Source organism: Ahaetulla prasina, chromosome 1 (genome assembly GCF_028640845.1).
Source record: "Ahaetulla prasina isolate Xishuangbanna chromosome 1, ASM2864084v1, whole genome shotgun sequence".
NCBI lineage: Eukaryota > Metazoa > Chordata > Lepidosauria > Squamata > Colubridae > Ahaetulla > Ahaetulla prasina.
This window is the reverse complement of record NC_080539.1, coordinates 263459322-263479873: the sequence shown is the minus strand read 5'-3', so window position 1 is coordinate 263479873 and position 20552 is coordinate 263459322. Positions and strand designations below refer to the sequence as shown.

Below are 20552 nucleotides of genomic sequence, written 5' to 3'. Positions count from 1 at the left end.
GGATAGAATTATATTTCAAACTGCAGCAAGCTAGAAAAGGATATTTTAATCCATGTGATTGTCCAAAAGTACTTTTTTTCCAAGAGGCAACTGGACTTTTGGGTTTTTCTTTGAAGACGTTTCGCTTCTCATCCAAAAAGCTTCTTCAGTTCCGACTGGATGGTAGCAGCAGCTTCTTGGATGAGAAGTGAAACGTCTTTAAAGAAAAACCAGAAAGTCCAGTTGCCTTTTGAGAAGAGAGGGGGGGAAAAAACACCTTTGGGACAACCATGACCTGGATGACTGAGAATCTCCATATAGATAAATCCATGTGATTCTTTTAAAGCAAACATTGCTCAGCAACTAAAAAGCCTTTCCCTTGGTGCTTACTTTGGAAAAAAGCCGTCCTTAAGCATTCCCAAACAGAATCCCTCTGCAGACTGAGGGATTCTTTCCACCACCTTATTCTTAATTTTGTGCTGCATGGGACAAAGCTACAACGCTCCTCAATTGCTACAGCTCGGGTTTTCTATGGTTTTATTTCGGCCTCTACTTTATTTTTATTTATTTTATTTATTTATTTGTCATAACAATATATACAAGCATTGCATAAAGGATTATATAATATATAAACATATATATGAGGAGAAACGAGGTACTATAAACATATATATACATAGGAGAAGAAACAATAGGACAGGAACGGTAGGCACGTTTGTGCTCTTATGCACGCCCCTTAGAGTCTACATCTCCCTTTCGCCTCTTGGGGAGTGACCGAAAGACGAAGGGAGATTCTAAGGCAGTCGCAAAGACCGCCAAGCCAAAAAAATAAGGCGGGGGGGCGCGAGACCAACGACAAAAAACAAAACGAAACCCCGAATAAAAAGCATCGCCTTCCCATCAATCTTTTAGTCAGCGTTAAATTATCTTGCCCTGCCCACCCGGTTGTGCCAACCAATCGGATGACTCCCGGCGTCAAGGCAACGGGACCCTAGTCTTCTAACTCGCAAGGTCTGAAGCTGAGGAAGCGACAGTATGGTTGCTTAGGCTAGTGACGTCAGTAACAGCGAAGAAAGTCGAACGGTTCAAATAATTTCAAGCAGCTGTAAGGCAGGATTGCGTACCTAACGTTCGGCAGTTCCCGAGTGAGCCTCCTCCCCCCCGCATGCCCCACCCCCTTTGGTATGAATCCTCGCCTAGTCCCGCGCTCCCTCAGCAAACCATCACGGGAACTTGACGTCACCGGCCAAAAGCCGATAGAAAATGACCGAGGAAAGGACGACGTTATAAAACCGGAATTTCCTCTTTTTTTGACGCATGCGCCTGGTCACATAGCGGTTCGCCCGGCGGCGCCGGCTACCAAGGGAGCCTTGGGCGCAAGCGCAGTGCTAAATAGCGGTGGATTTTGGGGGCGTGGCGAGAGAGAAACACGAAGGGTTGGGGGTGAAATCGGCCGAGTTTTCCTGTTTGGAGCATCGGCCGATCGCGGCGAGAGAGGAAGGAAGTCTTGCGGGTGGTGCCATGGCGACCACCGTTACTACACAGCGGGGCCCGGTGAGTCGTGTTTGCTTGAAGACCCGGGGACTTTTCATTTCTCCGCTCATCTTTAATCTTCACAAGGGGATATTGGGGGTGGGGTGGGGTGTTTTGGGGATGTGTCCGGGGGGGTTCCGCAGTGGCATCTTTCGTCCTTTCCTCTTTCCTGGCACATTGGCGTAGCGCTTAGGCGCGGGTTGACAGCCTGGTTTGTCCGTAAAGGCGGACGGGCAGCTCCAGGGCCGTGATGGTCTTGTGAACGGTAGGTGGAGTCACAGGTCATCCGGGCTAGAGTCACTTCCAGAGGCAAAATTCAGCTGGCCCGGAGGGCGAGGAAAAGCTCAAGAAAAACAAACAAACCTTGAGTTGGGGGCCTTCGTGACATGAAAAGCTCTTCAAATTAAAACCAGCCTGTTGGTCGGTCTTAACTTTTCAGGCAGAGATTTTTCTTCGTAGTAAATGATCGTGGCGTGAACCTAGAGTTTTTTTTAAAGAAAAAAAGAAATCCTTGACTTAAAGAAGGATAATATTGTCGCGTTTCTATATTCCCTTCACTTTCTAAAGCGGCCTTATAGCGTTTAGCTGTAATGACTTTTTTTTTGGCTATTGCATTATCTTTTTTTTTTGACTTTGCTAATAAAGTAGCTTGTTTCAGTTATTTCTGCTTAGTCAGAAGCACGTCTGTTTCATCTAAGACAATAGATCTCATGGACAGTTTACCTTTTCAAACATTTGGGGTAGGAAGGTTTGTTTGTTTTTTTGTCCAAGAGTTGGCTGTATAATTTTATATCTTCGCTGTTTACTAATGATTAATTTATGTGTTGGCTTTATTTTGAGATTGAATTGCTCGACCTATTGTATGTCTCTTTAAAAGGATGTATTGGAAGATTGTAGAATAGATAAAGCAATCCATCTAACTGAAATGGCAGTGATTACTAGAAGTCAGCATGGATTTGCTAAGAACAAATGAAAATTTTTATATATACCCTGTTTCCCTGACAATAAGACCCTGTCTTATATTTCTTTAAACCCTGAAATAAGTGCTTGGCCTTATTGCCATGTGCTCAAAAGCCCAATTGGGCTTATTATCAGGGGATGTCTTGCTTTCGGGGAAACCAGGCATATAAAAAAATAATATAAATAATTTAAATTGTGGGAATGTTAATTTTGATTTGAACAATTAATATAAAATTATTTGATAATGATAAAATTGCCCATTAGACGTTGTTTAGTAAATATACATTTGTAGTGATATGTCCAGTAAGTGCATCCATAATAGGTAGTTGCAACATGTTTTCATCAAACTCCAATGGAGTATGAACTTAAGTTTTAGGATTTTATTTGGGTTGAAAAGATGGTGACAATACTTAGCAGGTTTGTAAATGACCCGTACCTAGGTAAGTTATCTAATAGAGCAGGGCAATATTTCTCATCCTAGATAACTAGGTAGACTCAACTCCCAGGATTCCTCAGCCATCATGCTGGAAGTTGAAGTCTACATGTCTTATATTTATTAAGGTTGAGAAACACAGTTCTAGAGGATAGAAGTAAAAGTGAAGAAGATATTGCTGATGGAGAAGTAAGTTAATGACTCAATTAATTTTAATAGAGACAAATGGAAATACCATAATATTTCCTCTGCTCGTGTTTGCTTTTTTTCAATGTACTATCACCAAGTTGTTGATCCCCTTTCCTACACAACCAAGTTGTTGATCCCCTTTCCTACCTGCTTGGCAATAGTGTATTGGAAAAAAGCAAATACAAATTTTGACTGCATCAACAAATGTACAGTTTCCAAATCTCAAGGAATGTCTATGGAGATTCTCAGCCATTCAGGTCCTGGTTGTCCCAAAGATGCTTTTTCAAGAGGCAATTGGATTTTCTGGATTTTCTTTGAAGACGTTTCACTTCTCATCCAAGAAGCTTCTTCAGCTCTGACTGGATGGTGGGGAATGGAAGGCTTTATACTCCTTGCAAATAGTTGGACATTTACATTCTTTTAGCAGTTGTTAAGGTCACCTGGAGATTTATCTGTGTTATCAGGGTCACCTGAGTGGTGCAAGTTGTTATGGAGCCTTCTTGGAACTGTTGAAAGGACTGTGTTGTAGATTGGAGATAGATGATACTGTATCCCTCTCCCTCTGTTGAGACAGGGCTGTTCAATTTTGACATAGGTGGCCTCTTTGACCCCTCTTTCAAATCAATGGTGTTCTCTGTCCAAAATGTGGACTTTGCTGCCTGGCCACTCATTTGAAGAAAGGAATATTACAATCACAAGAATTTATTGTCCAGACCTCCTTATGTCTTGGGTCCAGTTTTATGTACTACATTTTAGAAAGGATTCAGACAAACTGGAACAATTTAAAGAACAACCAGAATGATAATCCGAGGACTGGAAACTAAGTCTTATGAGAACAAAAAGAGAGCAAACTCAGTATATTTAGCCTTGAAAAAAGATCGGAAGAGATATGCCACTTTGAAAAAGATGAAAACCTTATTTCCTTACACAGCTGGAGACAAAATAATGATCTTAAGTTATAGGAAGGTATATTTCAGTTAAATGTAAAAAAAAAAAAATAGTAACAGCAGTCTGACATCAATTAACCAAAACCATAGTAGCTTCATTGAATATGTTTAAGTAGAAACTGATCTGATACCTTTCTAATAATATATTAATGTATAAAGTTTATTTCATAAAAATGGAAAGAGGTTAGGATCTTGGAATACTCACTTTTTTTGATTTTTTTGTTTTATAAAAAGGTGTTGAAGTATTTTAAATTTTGAAAAGGATTTTTTAATCTTCTGCTCTGTTCCCTATTGAAAGTACCATAATAATGAAAGCTGATTTGCTGGTAGTTATTTCAATCTTTGACTTCAATTTGGCTGCAAGAGAACCAAAATGGACTAAATTTAGCAAATCATAGTCCATAAATACCAAACAGCATAGCCATGTACCAGATATCAGGATTCCAGATATCAGTACTATAAACGAATATAAACAAACTGGGAGAAATGAATTGGTTGTCTGCATTTTAATTAAAAAATGTTTTGATATAAAGTTGATCATTCCATCTTCATGCCTTTTGGTCCTTGATAATGCTCATGTCTGATTGCATTTTATTTCTATTTAATATATTCAAGAAGAAAATGTATTGTGTTATTCTGCATTCCTTATGGCAGAGGTTCCCAACCTATGGGCTGTGACCCACTAGTGGGCTGTGAGCTGTTTGCAATGGGGCCACGGAAACAGCGTGTGAGAGTGTGCATGCACACGTGCATCCCCACTTGTTTCAGCATGTGAGTGTATGCACATGTGCTCCATTCACACAAATGGAACTGTGCATGCATGTTTGCCAGCCGCTTGCAGGGGACCATCCGCTCCCCCACTCCCCCATCAGTTTGCAAAGCCGGAAAAGTTGAAGAACTCTGCCTTATAGTACCATCTTAGGCTTCTCAAATAATTAGATGTAGAGGTTTGCAATAAATGAATAGTGCAGAATAGTGTAGCATATTGACTCACATTTTTATTTCCTGTACCTATACTTCTGCTTCTGGGTTTTTGGTTTTGCAGTTTGGCTAGTCACTCTCTCTTAGCCCTAGGAAGAAGACAGTGATAAACCACTTCTGGAATTCTTGGCAAGAAAACTACAGGAACAAGTTCAGACGATTGCCAGGAGTCAGCAGTGACTTGAAGGCACATGCGTGCACGCATACACAGTACATACACACACACACACACACATTCACACACAAATAGTATTTAGGAAAATAAAAGCAACTTCATTTAATTGGGAAACATATATGAATATTTAAAACACATAAAGGTTATGCTTTTGCTTCTTTGAAGTCCTAACAGTGCAGATAGAAACCTTTTGTATCTGTATGGTTCATTCATCAGCTTGTGATTCACATTTGCTAGGAAATAGTGATTCAGATTTGAATAAGATATAGTGGACCAAATAAAGCCCTGAGATAACAAATAGCTATTAAATCTAGTTTATATAAAAACCATCATTAAACTTACCCATATTGTTCTCTCCTGGCTTCAACACATCCACACACTTTATGCATTGCCTTCATCAGTGTCATCCATTCCATTTTTTTAACCTATTCACTTTTTCATTATATATTTATAAATTAATCCAGTTTTCTATGAGTGCCCATCTACCCAAGAAGCTCTGGGCAGCAATTCACCATTCATTGACTTCCTCTCTTCTTATTTTATCACATACACTTCTACATTCACCTTTTAGATTTTGCGGGACATATTCAGCTTCCCCTTCAGTAGAACTAAGCATACTGTTATGCACAAAAGTTTTCTTAGTTTGATATTCATTCTTCAACACAGTCTATATTCTGTTCCTTATCTTTTTCCTAACATTTGCACATCTTTTTTAAAAAAATCCATTTTCTCCATTTGAATGTTCTGCTGAGGAACATAAATATGTCTGTTCCACTTATTTGCCAGCACTGTATTTAACTTGCAGATGCTCATTCCACTTTATAAAACAGAACTACTGTTGGTTTTTATAAATACTTTTCCATAACCATTCCTCTTGTGCAATAAAATTTAACGCTCACTGCACATCATTCTCAGTATCTGAGTTGGTTCCCAGAAGATTCAAACAGATTTATGTGAACAACCAACTACAAACTTGTCTGTTACCAATAAAAACACTGGCCTCCTCACTGGTTTTAGAAAAATTGTGAAAAAGAGAATCAGAAAGTCCTTGCCTAATGTAGATGGGGATATATTGAACCTAAACTTAAAATAGTACAGTTGCTGAAATTCTTATGCCCAACCCTTTTTCATCTTTGTATATTTTGTAAAGGGAACTCTTAAGAATTGTGCTCAGAAAAGAACTGCTTTCTGTTTTGGCAGCTGTCAAAGAACATGACATTTAGCTAACAACATGACATAATTGTCATGCGTACACATACATCTACATCCTTACATGTAACATTCCTTACATGAATATTTATCTATGAATGTGTTAATCAGCTGAGGGGCATCACTTATCCTTATCTTATTCCAGGTTTAATATTGAACCACTTGTAAGGATTCCATTCTTACACAGATGTTACTTCTATCATATAATGCTCTTATCACTTCCCACAACTAACCTTCAATCCTGCCTTGGGATAAGTCATTATATAATTCACTTAATTAGTTGTTTTTGCTAAATTAAAAAATATTTTTTGCTTCCTCATATTCATACTTTTCTCATTGATTATTGAACAACACTAATGCTGGGAAAGATTGAGGGCAAAAGAAGAAGGGGACGACAGAGAACGAGGTGGCTGGATGGAGTCACTGAAGCAGTAGGCATGAGTTTAAATGGACTCCAGAGGATTGTAGAGGACAGGAAGGCCTGGAGGAATGTTGTTCATGGGGTCGCGATGGGTCGGACACGACTTCGCAACTAACAAAACAAATTGAACAACAAAAATGTACAATTAAAGCACCTTGTTTGCTATAGCCCTCACTACTTTTTTCCAATTTTTGCTCATTGTCGTTGTCTAAGCCAGAATTCCCCAACCTTTCTAGCTTTGTGGACTGGGATGGGTGGGGGAAGAAGGGTGGTCATGTGTGCCTGCCGCTCACACAAATGGAGCACATGCGCATCTGCTTGCCTGCCACTTGCACAAGTGGGGATGCGCCCACTGCTTCCAAGGCCCAGTTCCCAATGGCTCACAACCCAGTAGTAGGTCACAGCCCAGGGATTGAAGACCCTTGTTCTAAGCGGCCCAGTCACAAGTAAAGGACTACCTATATAGAGGAACAAGAAAAATAATTGCATTCTTCCACTTGTCAGTCAAAGATGCATTTTTCCCCCAGAGGAATGTTACTTGCTCAGTTGTTCCATAATCACCAGAGCCATTATTTTAATATAAAACACCCAAACCTGCAACTGACTATTTTTAGTAGTGTTTACTTCCTTTTCATATTTTTTTCTCTGCCATTAGCATTTATAACATTGTTTTTGGCAAGTGAATAAATAATCAAGCTTTGGAACTCCATATAATCACTCTAAATAACATACCAATCTGACTTGTTAGGTCTATAACAAGTCAGATTGCATTTTATCTGTTTTTTTAAATGAACAGTGGTTGAGGTTTGTGGCTTCATTGATAATCAAAGATAACTTATGATATACTATAACATTACATTTATTACAGATAATGCAATGTAGTAGAAATATAGTTACCCAATTCTAATTCAAAAGAAAAGGAAAGATCTTTTGTGGAAGAAAGACCTAAATTATTTTTTACATTATATTAACAACTGTGAAAATAATTTCAGTATTTATACTCTCAGATGTAAAACCTCTAAAGTCTAGATATTAACTTTAGATGAGAATAGATTTTTTTTCTTTTAGTAATCCTAGATAAATGCGTACTATAATAGAATATTGGAATATTTTACTTGTTCCAATTATCCTCTTCTACATTGAGGCTTTAGTGGTAGAGTATGAGGAATGTGGGTAATGGTAATAAGGGGTGTGCTGGGAATGATTATTAGCACATGAAAATGATGGGTATAGTAAGAATCATAAAGAACTATTAAACTGAATATAGAAATGGATACAGCAGTTTATTCCCCAAAAAGTATTTTAGCACAGATATATGTAACTTGTAGCCTATGGAATATTCTGAGACCTAGTTCCAAATTTTGTAGTAGCAATTAATGTATTGCCAGGAAGGGTAGCGAAGTTCACATTTTCAGAGGATAATATTCTTTTGAATTATATACCTAGTTCGTGAAATTTGACAATTGGAGGATGTAAACGGATTCTTTATACCATTATATGACTAACAGGCTAATATTAAAGCATTGGAAAGATAAATATATGGCCTCATTAAATCCTGAACTGATTACAGTTGCCACTATGAGCAGAATGCCTATAAATGTAAACTCTGTATGGACAAGTATGAAATATAGGACTCATTTATACACAATACAATAAGTTAAAAAAGCATAATTGCTTTATCTTAGAAAAATACACATACACATATACATTTATTTAGATATTTACATAGAAACTACTGTTGACACAACATACATTTTATACGGTATTTTTTCTATTGTATTTTTTACTTTTTTAAACCACCGGTTATGTATTTTTTTGGCAATGTATGTATCTGTGTTTTGTTCTTCCTTCTTTTCTTTTTCTGTTATTTTAAAAATAAAATAAATTATTTTACAAATAAGACAAATATATGTGTCTCAGGATAATGATGGAACATTGAATTTGGGTTGGTCACTTTTACTTCCTTCACCTGAACTGAAATTCTTTCTCCTTTGTCCTTGAGGACATTTTGATACGGGATAAGCAAGTGAAAATAAGAACAAGTTATATTTGTGTTGCTATTAAAATGTGTGTTAATGCTTAAATTTTAGAATTTGCTGGGTGGATGGATACCAAACAATGAGAACACTAAGAGAGACACCAGGATTTCACTAAATCTGAAAATGATTTATTAAGAAATTGTCCCTGAATATACTTATAGTATCAGAAGGAACCAATCTCAAACAGCTGGATGAGCCCAAGTGGCATGGAAGGTTTCTAGAACTTGACTCATGAAGAAGTTGGGGAGAAAGGCAAATCTTATAGCTCTTTTTACCCAATCTTCCACTGTTTGGAATGTTCACCCTGGTGCTGGGATAAGTAGCAAGGAGGAAATTAATATTTGTATTTACATTGATTGGAGAGGAAGAGATTACAAAAGAGTGAGCAGGCACGTGGTTGGAAATATACAAAAGAAATTCATGAACACTGGCTGATCCCCTACCACTCTTGAGTTGTCAGCCCGAGGACTAATCAATTAATTAAGATCATAGAGCTGAGCTTGTTAACTTGCAGTTAGTACATTTTAGGGATCAGCTGTGCTGCAGAGAAAAGCAGCTCAGCATGAGATGGCTTGTTTAAGCAATCTTTCCACTTTGTGAGGTGAGGAGGGGAAAGCAGGTCAGCAACAGGGCACTGCATTACTGTAATGGCAAACACATGATTAAGAGAGAGACATTACAAATGTTGTAAATGTGTGCATTGGTTGCAAGTTACTTTTTCCTCACAGTCATAATTCTGAGTGGGCCTCTATTGAAGCAGTTGCTAAAAAAAGACGACATATATGGATTAAGATGGCAGTTAGGGTTCTGTTGTGCAGTATAGCTTACTTATATATTATATTGTTCTAAAATAAAACGAGGTGGAATTATTCTCGTAGGGAACATGTTAAAGATCTGACCACCCATATGGTATGTGTGAAATATAAAGAATGGTTAGAAGCAGAAAAGAATGGAATATCGGAAATAGATACATTTAAATAAGGCAGTTGGATGGATGAGAGTGCAGAGGGTATTATCTAACTGGGCTATGTGTTTTCCTCCATAGGTATATATTGGTGAACTTCCTCAAGATTTCCTTCGTATCACCCCAACGCAGCAGCAACAACAAATCCAATTAGATGCTCAGGCAGCTCAGCAATTACAATATGGAGGAGCTATGGGTACTGTTGGGAGACTGAGTATCACCGTAGTGCAGGTATTTTAAAAAGTACACTTTAAAATACATGTTTCCATGTCAGCCTATAAAATTAAAAGAGCATCACTGGCTTCTAGCTAATAATCATTATGCATTGTTCTTACAGGGCAAAACAAATTATATACGGTAGTAAGCATAAATTATTTTTAGAATTGTATAATGTTGTAGTAGTACAAACTATCTCTCAAACCATTAATCAGCCTCTACTATGAGCATATACATTTAGTTAATATGTGGGTTTTTTTATTAGGAGGTTTTTAATCATTTAACATCAGGTACATAAGATGTCTGAATGTGGTCCAGGTTACAGATTCATTCCTCCACAAAGGACTTGTCTCAGTTTCATTAACAGAAACTGCTTTTGGGGGGAGGGGGAATGGACCCAAAAGATCTAAATACAACCCAGATCAACATCAATTTCCTTGGCAAAGTGCCTAAAAATATGGGTAGCTGCTTAGATTCAGACATTCTTGGATGAAGAAGATTTTTGCAGGGCTCTATCAATTTGTATTTAGACACTAAAATGCCTTAATTGCCATTGGATTATTTTGTATTGAAACAGATATTCTTTTGATCTTTTCGTAGCTTTTGATATTGTCAGCCGTGACATCCATCTACAGAAGTCCAAATTAAATGTTGATAGACCAGTTTTGAAGTGGTTCTGCCCATACTTAGATAGGCGTCTCTAAAATATGGTGGTGAGAGATTTCTGCTTGACCCCATCATATTTATGCCATGGGGTTTTGCAAGGTCCCATTTTGTCCCTCATGTTCACTGCCTATATGAACAGCTGGATAAGAATATTGAGAAATTAAGAATAAATGCCCTGTCTAGGCTAATGGCAGTCAGTTCCATTTGTCCTTTTTATCAGATTGAGGAGAGGCAGTAGAATGCTGAATTAATGCCTGGCTGCAGCAGTCAAGACCAAAAAACTGAATTTCAATCTAATGAGAGAATAGCTCATCTATTTATGTAAATAGCATATAGCTTTAAACTTATCCCTTAAAAGATCAAGGCTGTAACTTGAGATGGGTATGTGTGGCGTTCCTGAATCCATCTTTGATAGAAGAGACACAAGGTCTTTGTGTCATAAAGCAACTTTCTCCAGCTTAGGTTGTACCTCTGCTTGGATGGAGGTAGCCTTGTTTGATAATCTGATAAATTTTGTTTAGATTACAGTAGTATATTATAAATGAAGTTTTCCTTGAAGAAGGTTTGCAAAATTCAGTTACCGGTAATACAAAATACTACGGTGGTAAAACTGGAACTGAGTAATACAAAAAAATACAGCAGCTTTCTTTGCTATCTTCACTAGCTCCCACTTCATTTCTAATTCCAATTCAAGTTGCTGATTTTTACCTATAAATTCCTTCAGGGCATGGTTCTACATTAACCAAGTGTCTCTTTTCTGTGTTTTTGAAAGGATTATTTTAAATTCAAGGTTTTTTTTTTAAACAGATGAATAGTAAATGAGCTCTGCTGGTGACTATCATGATATTTCAACCTAATTTTAGGAAAAATAGTGAATATTTTCTAGGAGAAAGTAGTTTTATCATTTGGTTTTAAACTTTTCTGATAAGATATGTCTTTTGGAATTGTTTGGGGTATAATTTTCTGCTGGCCATTTTATTCAGCCAGGTAATTTCTCTGTAATGTTTGTTTATATTTCTCTGAATTTTGTAATTGGCAATCACCATATACCATATGTAAACATATTTCCCTTTGAAGACATTGTATGCAATCAAGAGTGCGATGGAAGGATGGCTTTGATTTTATTTAAGCTTTGTAGAAAACAACTTTGTTTAGTTGATCAGATTAATATTGCAGTATTTATGTAATTGAGCTTTTACATGGTTGGGAGAATCATTATACGTTGACTTGGACTGAATTAGAATAGAATATAATGTTCTAATTCTAATAGAATAGAATTATGCAGATGTTTTAGCCTGGGAATTTGTATAATAGAAATAATACCTTAAAAATTCATTCCTTTTATGTGTGTAGTTTTTTTTTCTTTTAGGCAAAATTGGCAAAAAACTATGGCATGACTCGCATGGATCCATACTGCAGAATACGACTTGGGTATGCTGTCTATGAAACACCCACTGCTCATAATGGAGCCAAAAATCCTCGATGGAACAAAGTTATTCAGTGCACTGTCCCTCCTGGGGTAGATTCTTTCTATCTTGAGATATTTGATGAGGTAAGATTGAAAAGGATGGTGGTGGTGTTTTAACTACTTTCACAATGCCTTCCCATTCCGTATTGGAACAGAGTACATATGTACGTAACTTTTATCAAGTAAAAAGTAATTTCTGGTATTTTTCAAGTCATTTATGAAACAGTCATTTGTTGTAGTAAATCAGTGTTGGTTCAGCTGATTTGAAATGCAGGATTTTGATCGGCAGGTTTCAAGAATTACAATCTATTTGTTCAAGAAGGATAAAAGCTTGTGATTGATAAATGAATGAATTAATGAATTTGTATTGTTATGAAAAGTAGTATATATATATACTGTAGATGTATAGCAGGATACCACGAAGCAGAATGTAGTTGATGGTTTGGAGGAAAGTCAGGGAAATTAATATTATAATTTTCTTAGAATCTACAAATGTTTTAATATATTCTTTCACTGTTGTGTTCAGGTCCTAGTCTTTGGTATAGGATTAGTCAAAGTCTGATAAATACAATTCTTTCAAGTGGTAATATGAAGTGGCTAATTTATTCAATATTTCCCTAAAACCTGTGCTATCAGGTTTTCACGTCTAGTGAGTTGAGACAATTCTTGATTTCTACTGGTTGATCATCATTCGTGGTGCTTTTTTCAAAAAAGGCTTAGGTTCTTCCTCCACCTTAGGCTCAATGCATCCTAAAGTTATTGACTTTTTTAATTAATGAAGCACAAACATGCTTTTCCAAGAGGCAATTGGACTTTCTGGTTTTTGTTTGAAGACGTTTCTCTTTTCATTTTGCTTCTCGGATAAAAGAAGCGAAATATCTTCAAAGAAAAACCAGAAAGTCAAGTTGCCTCTTGAAAAAGCACCTTGGGACAACCATGACCTGGATGACTGAGAATCTCCATAGACATTAATGAAGCAGATTTCTTGCCTATTAAAATCAGTCCTGAATAACTTATCTTAAATTTCATTTACAGTTGCATCCAGTTAAATATCCCTGCCACGGGAATGCCTTTATCAGAGAACAGAGGGAGAACATTTTTTGTCCCCATACATCCTTCTTTGATTCTTAGGGTATATCCTGGTAAAATTTCAAAACAGCCAAAAAATTAAAACTTCTACTTACCCAAATATGTAGTTTGCCCACATTAATGAAGATGATGGCAGAATAGAGCAATAAAACTGGAGAGCAGATTGCTTCTGTAATATTGATCACATGTAATTAATTTGAAGGTATAAATTATATTTCTTGTATCCTGTCATAACTGAAGTAGATATTATTATGGTATGACTTATTATAAGACTTTTATCTCTCTCTTTTTCCTTTCCAAAAATTTTGGTCTTGTGTCTTTGCCAAGCAGAGAGTAGCTGTAATAAATGCAGCTCCTATTATTTATACAATTATATTCCAATTTTTCTCATTTACTTTTCTAAGTTTGTGATTACATCATATGCTCTTCAATTCAGAAGGAAGCTACTATAAAGCCAACTATACTGTTGAATTCTTGTGATGTTACAAAAATGATAGTGTTATGTAACTGCATACAAGTTAGGTTTCCAAAGCCTATAATTCCAAAGTAACAGAAATTAAAATATGAGCGATGATAATTGTATTATTATTTTGTGCAACTAATTTACAAAAACAATTTTCTGCAGCTATATCTAATATCACTGCACAAATTTTTAAAAAACCTATTCTGTGTGGTTTGGATAACTTCCGTTTTACTTTTTCTTGACTCAAACCTATACTGTAAAATATACATTGCTCTGATTTGCTTTATCTGAAGGAAAATAAGATGCCAAAACATGACCTAAAGAATCAGTTTGGTGCAGTTAAAGGTTAAGACATCAAACTAGAAACCAGGAGACCATGATTTCTAGTTTTCCTTTAGACACAAAGCCAGCTACAGGCTATCTTGGGCCACAGAAGTGGAAGCAAACCACTTTTGAAAAACTGCCAAGAAAACGGCAGAAACTTTTCCAGAGAATCTCCAAGAATCGGACACAATTGAAGGGGGAAAAGGGTATAATAGTAGGACAACTTTATGAAACTAGGTGACTTATTGTGATAAAAAAAGTATTCTCTTTTTAAGATTGACTGTTTTTTCCCGTTGTCAATCATTGTCTTCTATGTCAATCCCCTTTGAAAAATCAACATTAATTCCATGAAGAACAGTGTATGTTTATCTGGCTATAGAAAACTAAACAGCAGTTTAGAGATTGGAATGTCTCAAATTTCCTCGTACTTCTCCCAAAGGACTAAATGAAGATTGCTACAGATCTTGTCCATAGAGACTAAAATTCTCAGCAACTTCATTTATAATATGCTTATTTTCCATAGAGATTAAAAATAAATAAAATAACAATAACAATAGCCTTATTTGTATATTTACCTGTACATATATGAGCAAAAGTAGATTTTTTTAATCTATTTTGAAGCTTGCTTCTCAAATACATCTAACTTTTTACATGTGTTCAGCAATGGGATATTTTTCATATAATCATGCTAATGCTTGAGAGTGTCTGGAAAGTACATGTAGCTGGGCGTATTAAATCAGGAATTCAATAAATATGATTGATGTGGTCTGGGTTTAATTCTTCATCTGCAGGTAAGCTGACCCTCAAATTTTTAACCAAAATACCACAAAAAATGAGGCACCTACAGATAATTTCTTGGCATTTTGGTTAAAAATTTAAGACTCTTCTTAGTAGCAGGTAGATTTATATGCAGGTACATACGAGATATACGATTACTTTAAAAAGTATTACCATATGGATAAGTCCCATCAATAGGTAAGTTGAACTCATTTTTTGGGGGTGTATTTTGGCACCTAAAATTCTGGGTTTATCTGTGAGTGTATATGGTAATATTTCCCCCTCTAAATAGACTAAATTTCTTACCTGAGACGAAATTAACGTGCTTCTGAAAAAAAGGATTGCAATTTTATGTTACCTCATCTGATCTAGCATGTAGGAAAATCATCTTTTGGAATCTATTTCTTTATGTATTTAGTTTTCTTCTATTTTTCAGAGAGCTTTTTCAATAGATGATCGCATTGCTTGGACCCATATTACTATTCCTGAGTCTCTGAAACAAGGAAAAGTAGAAGATGAATGGTATAGCCTGAGTGGAAGGCAGGGAGATGACAAAGAAGGAATGATTAACCTGGTCATGTCCTACACGGTAAGCTAGGCAACTTAAGCTATTGGCTTTAGTTAGGAGTAGAATAGCTGCATCATAAAATATTGTTAAATGGAGAATAAGGGAGAAAGAAACTGTTACTAGCTAGTGATGACTTATTCAGATATTATTGTAATATGGTTTCCATTCCAAATTTTCACTGAATCACTAAATTTTCATTTTCTTAAATTTATATAGTACTCATAAATTAAGAAATACCAATGGAATGATGGCAGTTTTTCTTCAAAGCAAATCATAGAAAACTTAGGAAATGAGTAAAATTTTAGAATTTTTTAATAAAGATGGCTCTCAATTGCATATTTGTTTTAAAGGCATATTATTGTATTCTTCTTAGAATAGTTTCTAAAATTTGAATTAATTGAAGAGCCTTCATGAATTATATGGAACAGATATTGATAGGGGATAGTAAAGTTACCTAATTTTCTGTATTTGTTTGTATACTTGGACATGGAAGTTAACCCTATAGTACTTTGTTTAAAGAATCCAATTTATCTCTATACAATTGCTAACTAAATAAAAATACGTATTTTTATTGTGGAAGCTGTTATTAGAACCAGGCTAGAAAGTAGGAGACCTGCGTTAGTCATGAAAGCCAACTGGGTGATCTTGGGTGAGTCACAAACACTCAGCCCAACTTACCTCATAGAATTGTTGTGGAAAATAAGAGGAAAAAGGCGTGTGGGATATGTTTGCTACCTTGAGTTATTTGTAAAAATGATAAAGGCCAGATACAAAGAAATAAATTTTGCCTTTCAGATATTGCATATTGTTTTCTATAAACTCTTACATAGTGATTCACAAAAGAGCAGGACTGCCAGAATTTCAGCCAATCAAGCAGCTCTTCAGAAATCATTTTAGAATAATTTTAGAAACTTTGTAATGTTTCTTTTATATTTTGAAATAAAATAATACCTAAAATAATACTTAAATACCAGTTTTAAGTTTGCCAAAACTGATTAGACTAATTTAAACTCTGTGTAAAAATTATAATTTCATTTAAAATACACTGTAGGCTCAGGAGCATTTCCCTGAATTTTTTTGTTCCACCAAATTCTTGTTACAGAATTGATTCAAATTGTTATTAAACGTAGTACTAATTCAATTGAAGAGTTTATGTAAATACTTTTCTTTCCGCCTGCCTTTTTTTTTTGGTAGTATATATTTTAAAAGACCTTTTTCTTATTATCCTATTATTTCCTATTTGAAATTCAGTCTTTACCAGCTGCTATGATGATGCAGCCCCAGCCAGTGGTCCTGATGCCAACAGTATATCAGCAAGGAGTTGGATATGTACCTATTACAGGTATGATACAATTTCCCATTTTTAATGTACACTTTAAAAAACCAGTTTTATTAAAAAAATAAACAGAGGATGGGAGAAGTTGTGTTCTCTGAAGTAACTGAAATATTGAATGAGGAAACATAATTTGAAGGTAATAAACATATATGTTGTTCAAGTTGTCTACAAGGCTTCAGTGAGGTCAATGTAATATTATATACTATTACTTTAGTATTGATGTAATTCTAAACTCTCATACTGTGATAATGAGCCTTGATGATTTTTGGGCTTCCTTTGAGCCATTGTATCGCACCCCACCCTAAGTGCAGCTAGAAAGAGGAGACGGAAGCTTTTAATTCCAGTTTAAATAAGCTGCAGCTTGCTAAGTAATCCCAACTTGATCAAACTATTATTTGTTTAATTATGAATATTGGAAGCAAAGTAACTTCAAACTATAGTTTATTTCCACTAACTGTAGGGTATATTCACACATAATGCTAAGCAAAGGGTAAGTACTATCAAGTTGACTAGTGGCTAAGTGATTTGCTTAGTTTGTCCCAAATGTTTGATGCAATGTTTTTACAGAAAATATACAGAAATGTTTTAAGACCCATTTCTGGAGTGTCTGACTGATTTTTAGAAAATAGGCTGCTCAGGAAGAAGGCCAATATATATTAGGGAGATGAAACTCTTCACCAGCTTTCCCCCATCCCAATCCGTTGCTCAATATGCTCTTTGGGTGTAAAAAACAAGCCACAGCAGAAAAGATACAGTTGTTTGAAAACTCCTGCCAAATATGGGAGGCCAGAGGAAGGAGTTCAGTACCGGCCCCTCGTCTTAAATTTATTGCAGAGCTTTGGACACGATAAAATAAACCAGTTTAAGTTATGATTATGGCTGGGCAAAAACACAATTGTGATATCACTAGCTACATTATAGAGACAGCTTACCATTCAGAATTCCCCTTTTTTTCCATGGAGGATAGACATTTAAAAGGCCTGAGGTTTGGTTTTTAATAGTAAGTTAATAATAGTGTGTTCCAAATAGCAATGTTATGGCAGACAGAGTGCACTGCATTTTTCTGGCTTGTTCTTCTACATTCACATGGTTCCACAGGCCCTATGGCATTTCAGTATCTTGTAATAATGAAACTACTTTTTAATGCTGCTACATTAAGTTGTTGTAATAGATACCTGTCTGTTGCTGAAACTATCAGAAGTTGCATATTTACTTTGTTCTACAGTGCTGACTTTCTGTGTCAGGAACATTATTATTATAGGTAATCATAGGACTTTCTTCCAAGGAGATATTTTTCCCCCAAGCATTGCTTTTTCTGGTGCTACTATAAACAGGTTCTTCTCAACATGAATACTTTTAAAAAATGAATTTTTTTATGGCATGTTTCGCAAATAAGCAATATGTTCTACTAACTTGGGCATATAAAGAAGAAGAGGTGTTGTGTCAGGTGTGATGGCCACATGTGAAGGTTCAATTCAAATGATTTATTGCTAAAAACCTGTGCACAGAAATCATCTCAACCAATGGCTGGCACCTGTTTAGAGTTAGGTAAGGGTCAACTATATTCGAGGGAGGAGTTGGCCTTAATTCTCAAATGGCTACATAGGGATTCTAGGCTGATCCCCTTTTTCATTCTGCCCCCAAGTTCTGACATCCCTTTTCCTACATATTGCCTCTGTTAATTTGGGATGTTTGATGTTAAAAAATTGAGATGTATGTATTCTTATACTAATACTAAGAGCTGTCTCTTCCATTGCTGTTGCTGTAGCTAATGTCCCAGTTAGCATATCTCACTGGTCTGTCTACCCTCTCGGTCTTCTCAGCAGCTTCCCTTCTCTCTTTTTTCCCTGCTCCCCATTAGAAGTTGGTTCCAATGGGCTTGGCTTTTTCCCATTTCCCCCTCCCCCACACTCCCCCACATCCACTGTTGCCTGGAATAAACAACCCCTTTTCTCCATCCTATGGACCAAAACAAATGTGTTTCACTTTAGGCATGAACTACTTGAAACCCAATTGTTCCATAATATAATTGTTCATGCATGGAAAATAGGTACTCCTTATGTAGCAGGCAGAGTTGGGACTGGCAACATGGTCGTTAAATGAAGCAGTCGCTAAGTGAAATCCTAACTCTGCTAATGATATTACTTCAGCTTTCCTTTTCTTTTATGTTTTTATGACCTGCAAAGGTAATAAACATAAGATTACTTTTCCATCATTGTCCTAACTGCAAATGGTCACTAAATGAGGCAGTCACTGAATGTTGTACTTCTCATGTGACTTTCTTTTTCCTTTGAACTGGATATTTTTTTACAAGCACGGATTATAAGTGTATTATACAGAGTGATGTTATGTTTTAAGATTCCAATGAATAAAACTAAGATCTAGGTATGATGGTCCATTCCAGGCGCTTACTGGATACTACAGATTTTCTGAGTTACTTTCCCAATGATTTAGCAGGCAATTCTGTGACACAACTAGTTGGAAAACAGAAATGACCAAGGCATTGAACAGAATTGCTCTTTTGAGGCCTCTTTTTAAAAAAACTGATTCTAAACTGTTTCACTGATCTACGTAAGGAACTTCAGAAGATAAAGAGTGAAAAGATATAGCGTGGCAATGACACAAGATCAAAACTGAATTTAACTTAAGTGCTGGTACAAGCACAGGTTCTACCCTACTAACTATCAGAAAAAGTGGTGAAGGATATGTACTGTATTTTTTAGAGTATAAGACTCTCTGGACTATAAGATGCACCTACCTTTTTTGGTGAGGAAAACAAGAAAAAGAAATCTGCCTCTGCCTCCCAGCAATTTTGCCTCCTTACAGCAAATAGCCTGCTTTGCTTTCGTTTTCATTTTCAGCATAGCTTGATTAGCACAAGAAAAAAAAATCTGTTCCCAGCAATTTACCTCCTTGCAGCAAGCAGCACAGGCCCACAATGGCAATCCCTGCAGCCTGAAACAGCTGAGAGATGGGAGGCTGATCTAAAGGACAATCAACTTGTGCTAACTAGGCTGTGATGAAGTTGAAATGGGCTGTTTCTTCCTGCTGCTTGCTGCAAGGAGGTAAATTGCTGGGAGGCAGAGGCCAAAGGGTGGAGGCCAGTGGGTGGGAGGGGCTACATTTGGTGTATAAGACGCACCCAAATTTTCACCCCCTTTTAGGGGGGTCAAATGTGCGTCTTATACTCCGAAAAATATGGTACTTCTCTAGTACATAGTTTTAGCTGCAGATTCTTGCTTGGCAGCTCTATTTAAAATAACCTAGATATTTTTAGGTAAGGAAGGGTGAGATATTATATCAGAGGCCAGCAAGATGAGTTTGCACATTTCAAGTAGGTTTGGTAATTGGGTAGAGCTATCTGAGGCAAATGGAGAAAAACAGAAGAATTAACAGATTTCATTGTGTTTTATGAAGATGAAATGATATTACATTTTATTATTTATATACTGTTGTAAATCTTATAAGGGGGCATAAGAGAAATTCAATGAATTAATAAATGGAGTAATGTACCGTATTTTTCGGAGCATAAGACGCACTCCCCCCCAAAAGAGGGTGAAAACCTGGGTGCATTTTATACTCCAAATGTAACCCCATCCAGCCTTGCAAACAGAGATTTCAGAGGCTGAAAGAAGCTTCTGAAAGAAGTTTCAGAAAAATAATAGGGCAAGCAACAAAAGAAGAATCAGTAAAGGTTCTAACCAAACTATGCTAACAAATCTGGAGAATGACACAATAACCAACGGATCAGAAGAGGTTAATTTATATACCAATACCAAGGAAAGGAGATTGAACAGAGTACAGATAGTCATTCA

At 36.3% G+C, this 20552-nt stretch overlaps 1 protein-coding gene across 2 annotated transcripts in view; it reads left to right on the top strand.

Moving 5' to 3' along the window:
* The first annotated feature begins 1331 nt into the window (after positions 1 to 1331).
* TOLLIP (toll interacting protein) overlaps positions 1332 to 20552 on the top strand; it is a 31810-nt gene continuing 12589 nt past the window's right edge. The window contains exons 1-5 of one of the 2 annotated variants that reach the window (XM_058157626.1): positions 1332 to 1533; positions 9912 to 10061; positions 12082 to 12264; positions 15270 to 15422; positions 16653 to 16743. In XM_058157626.1, coding sequence (XP_058013609.1) covers positions 1501 to 1533; positions 9912 to 10061; positions 12082 to 12264; positions 15270 to 15422; positions 16653 to 16743 — 610 coding nt within the window. In that variant the 5' untranslated portion in view covers positions 1332 to 1500. The remainder of the gene's footprint in view (positions 1534 to 9911; positions 10062 to 12081; positions 12265 to 15269; positions 15423 to 16652; positions 16744 to 20552) is intronic. The other variant, XM_058157617.1, reaches the window with a different exon arrangement.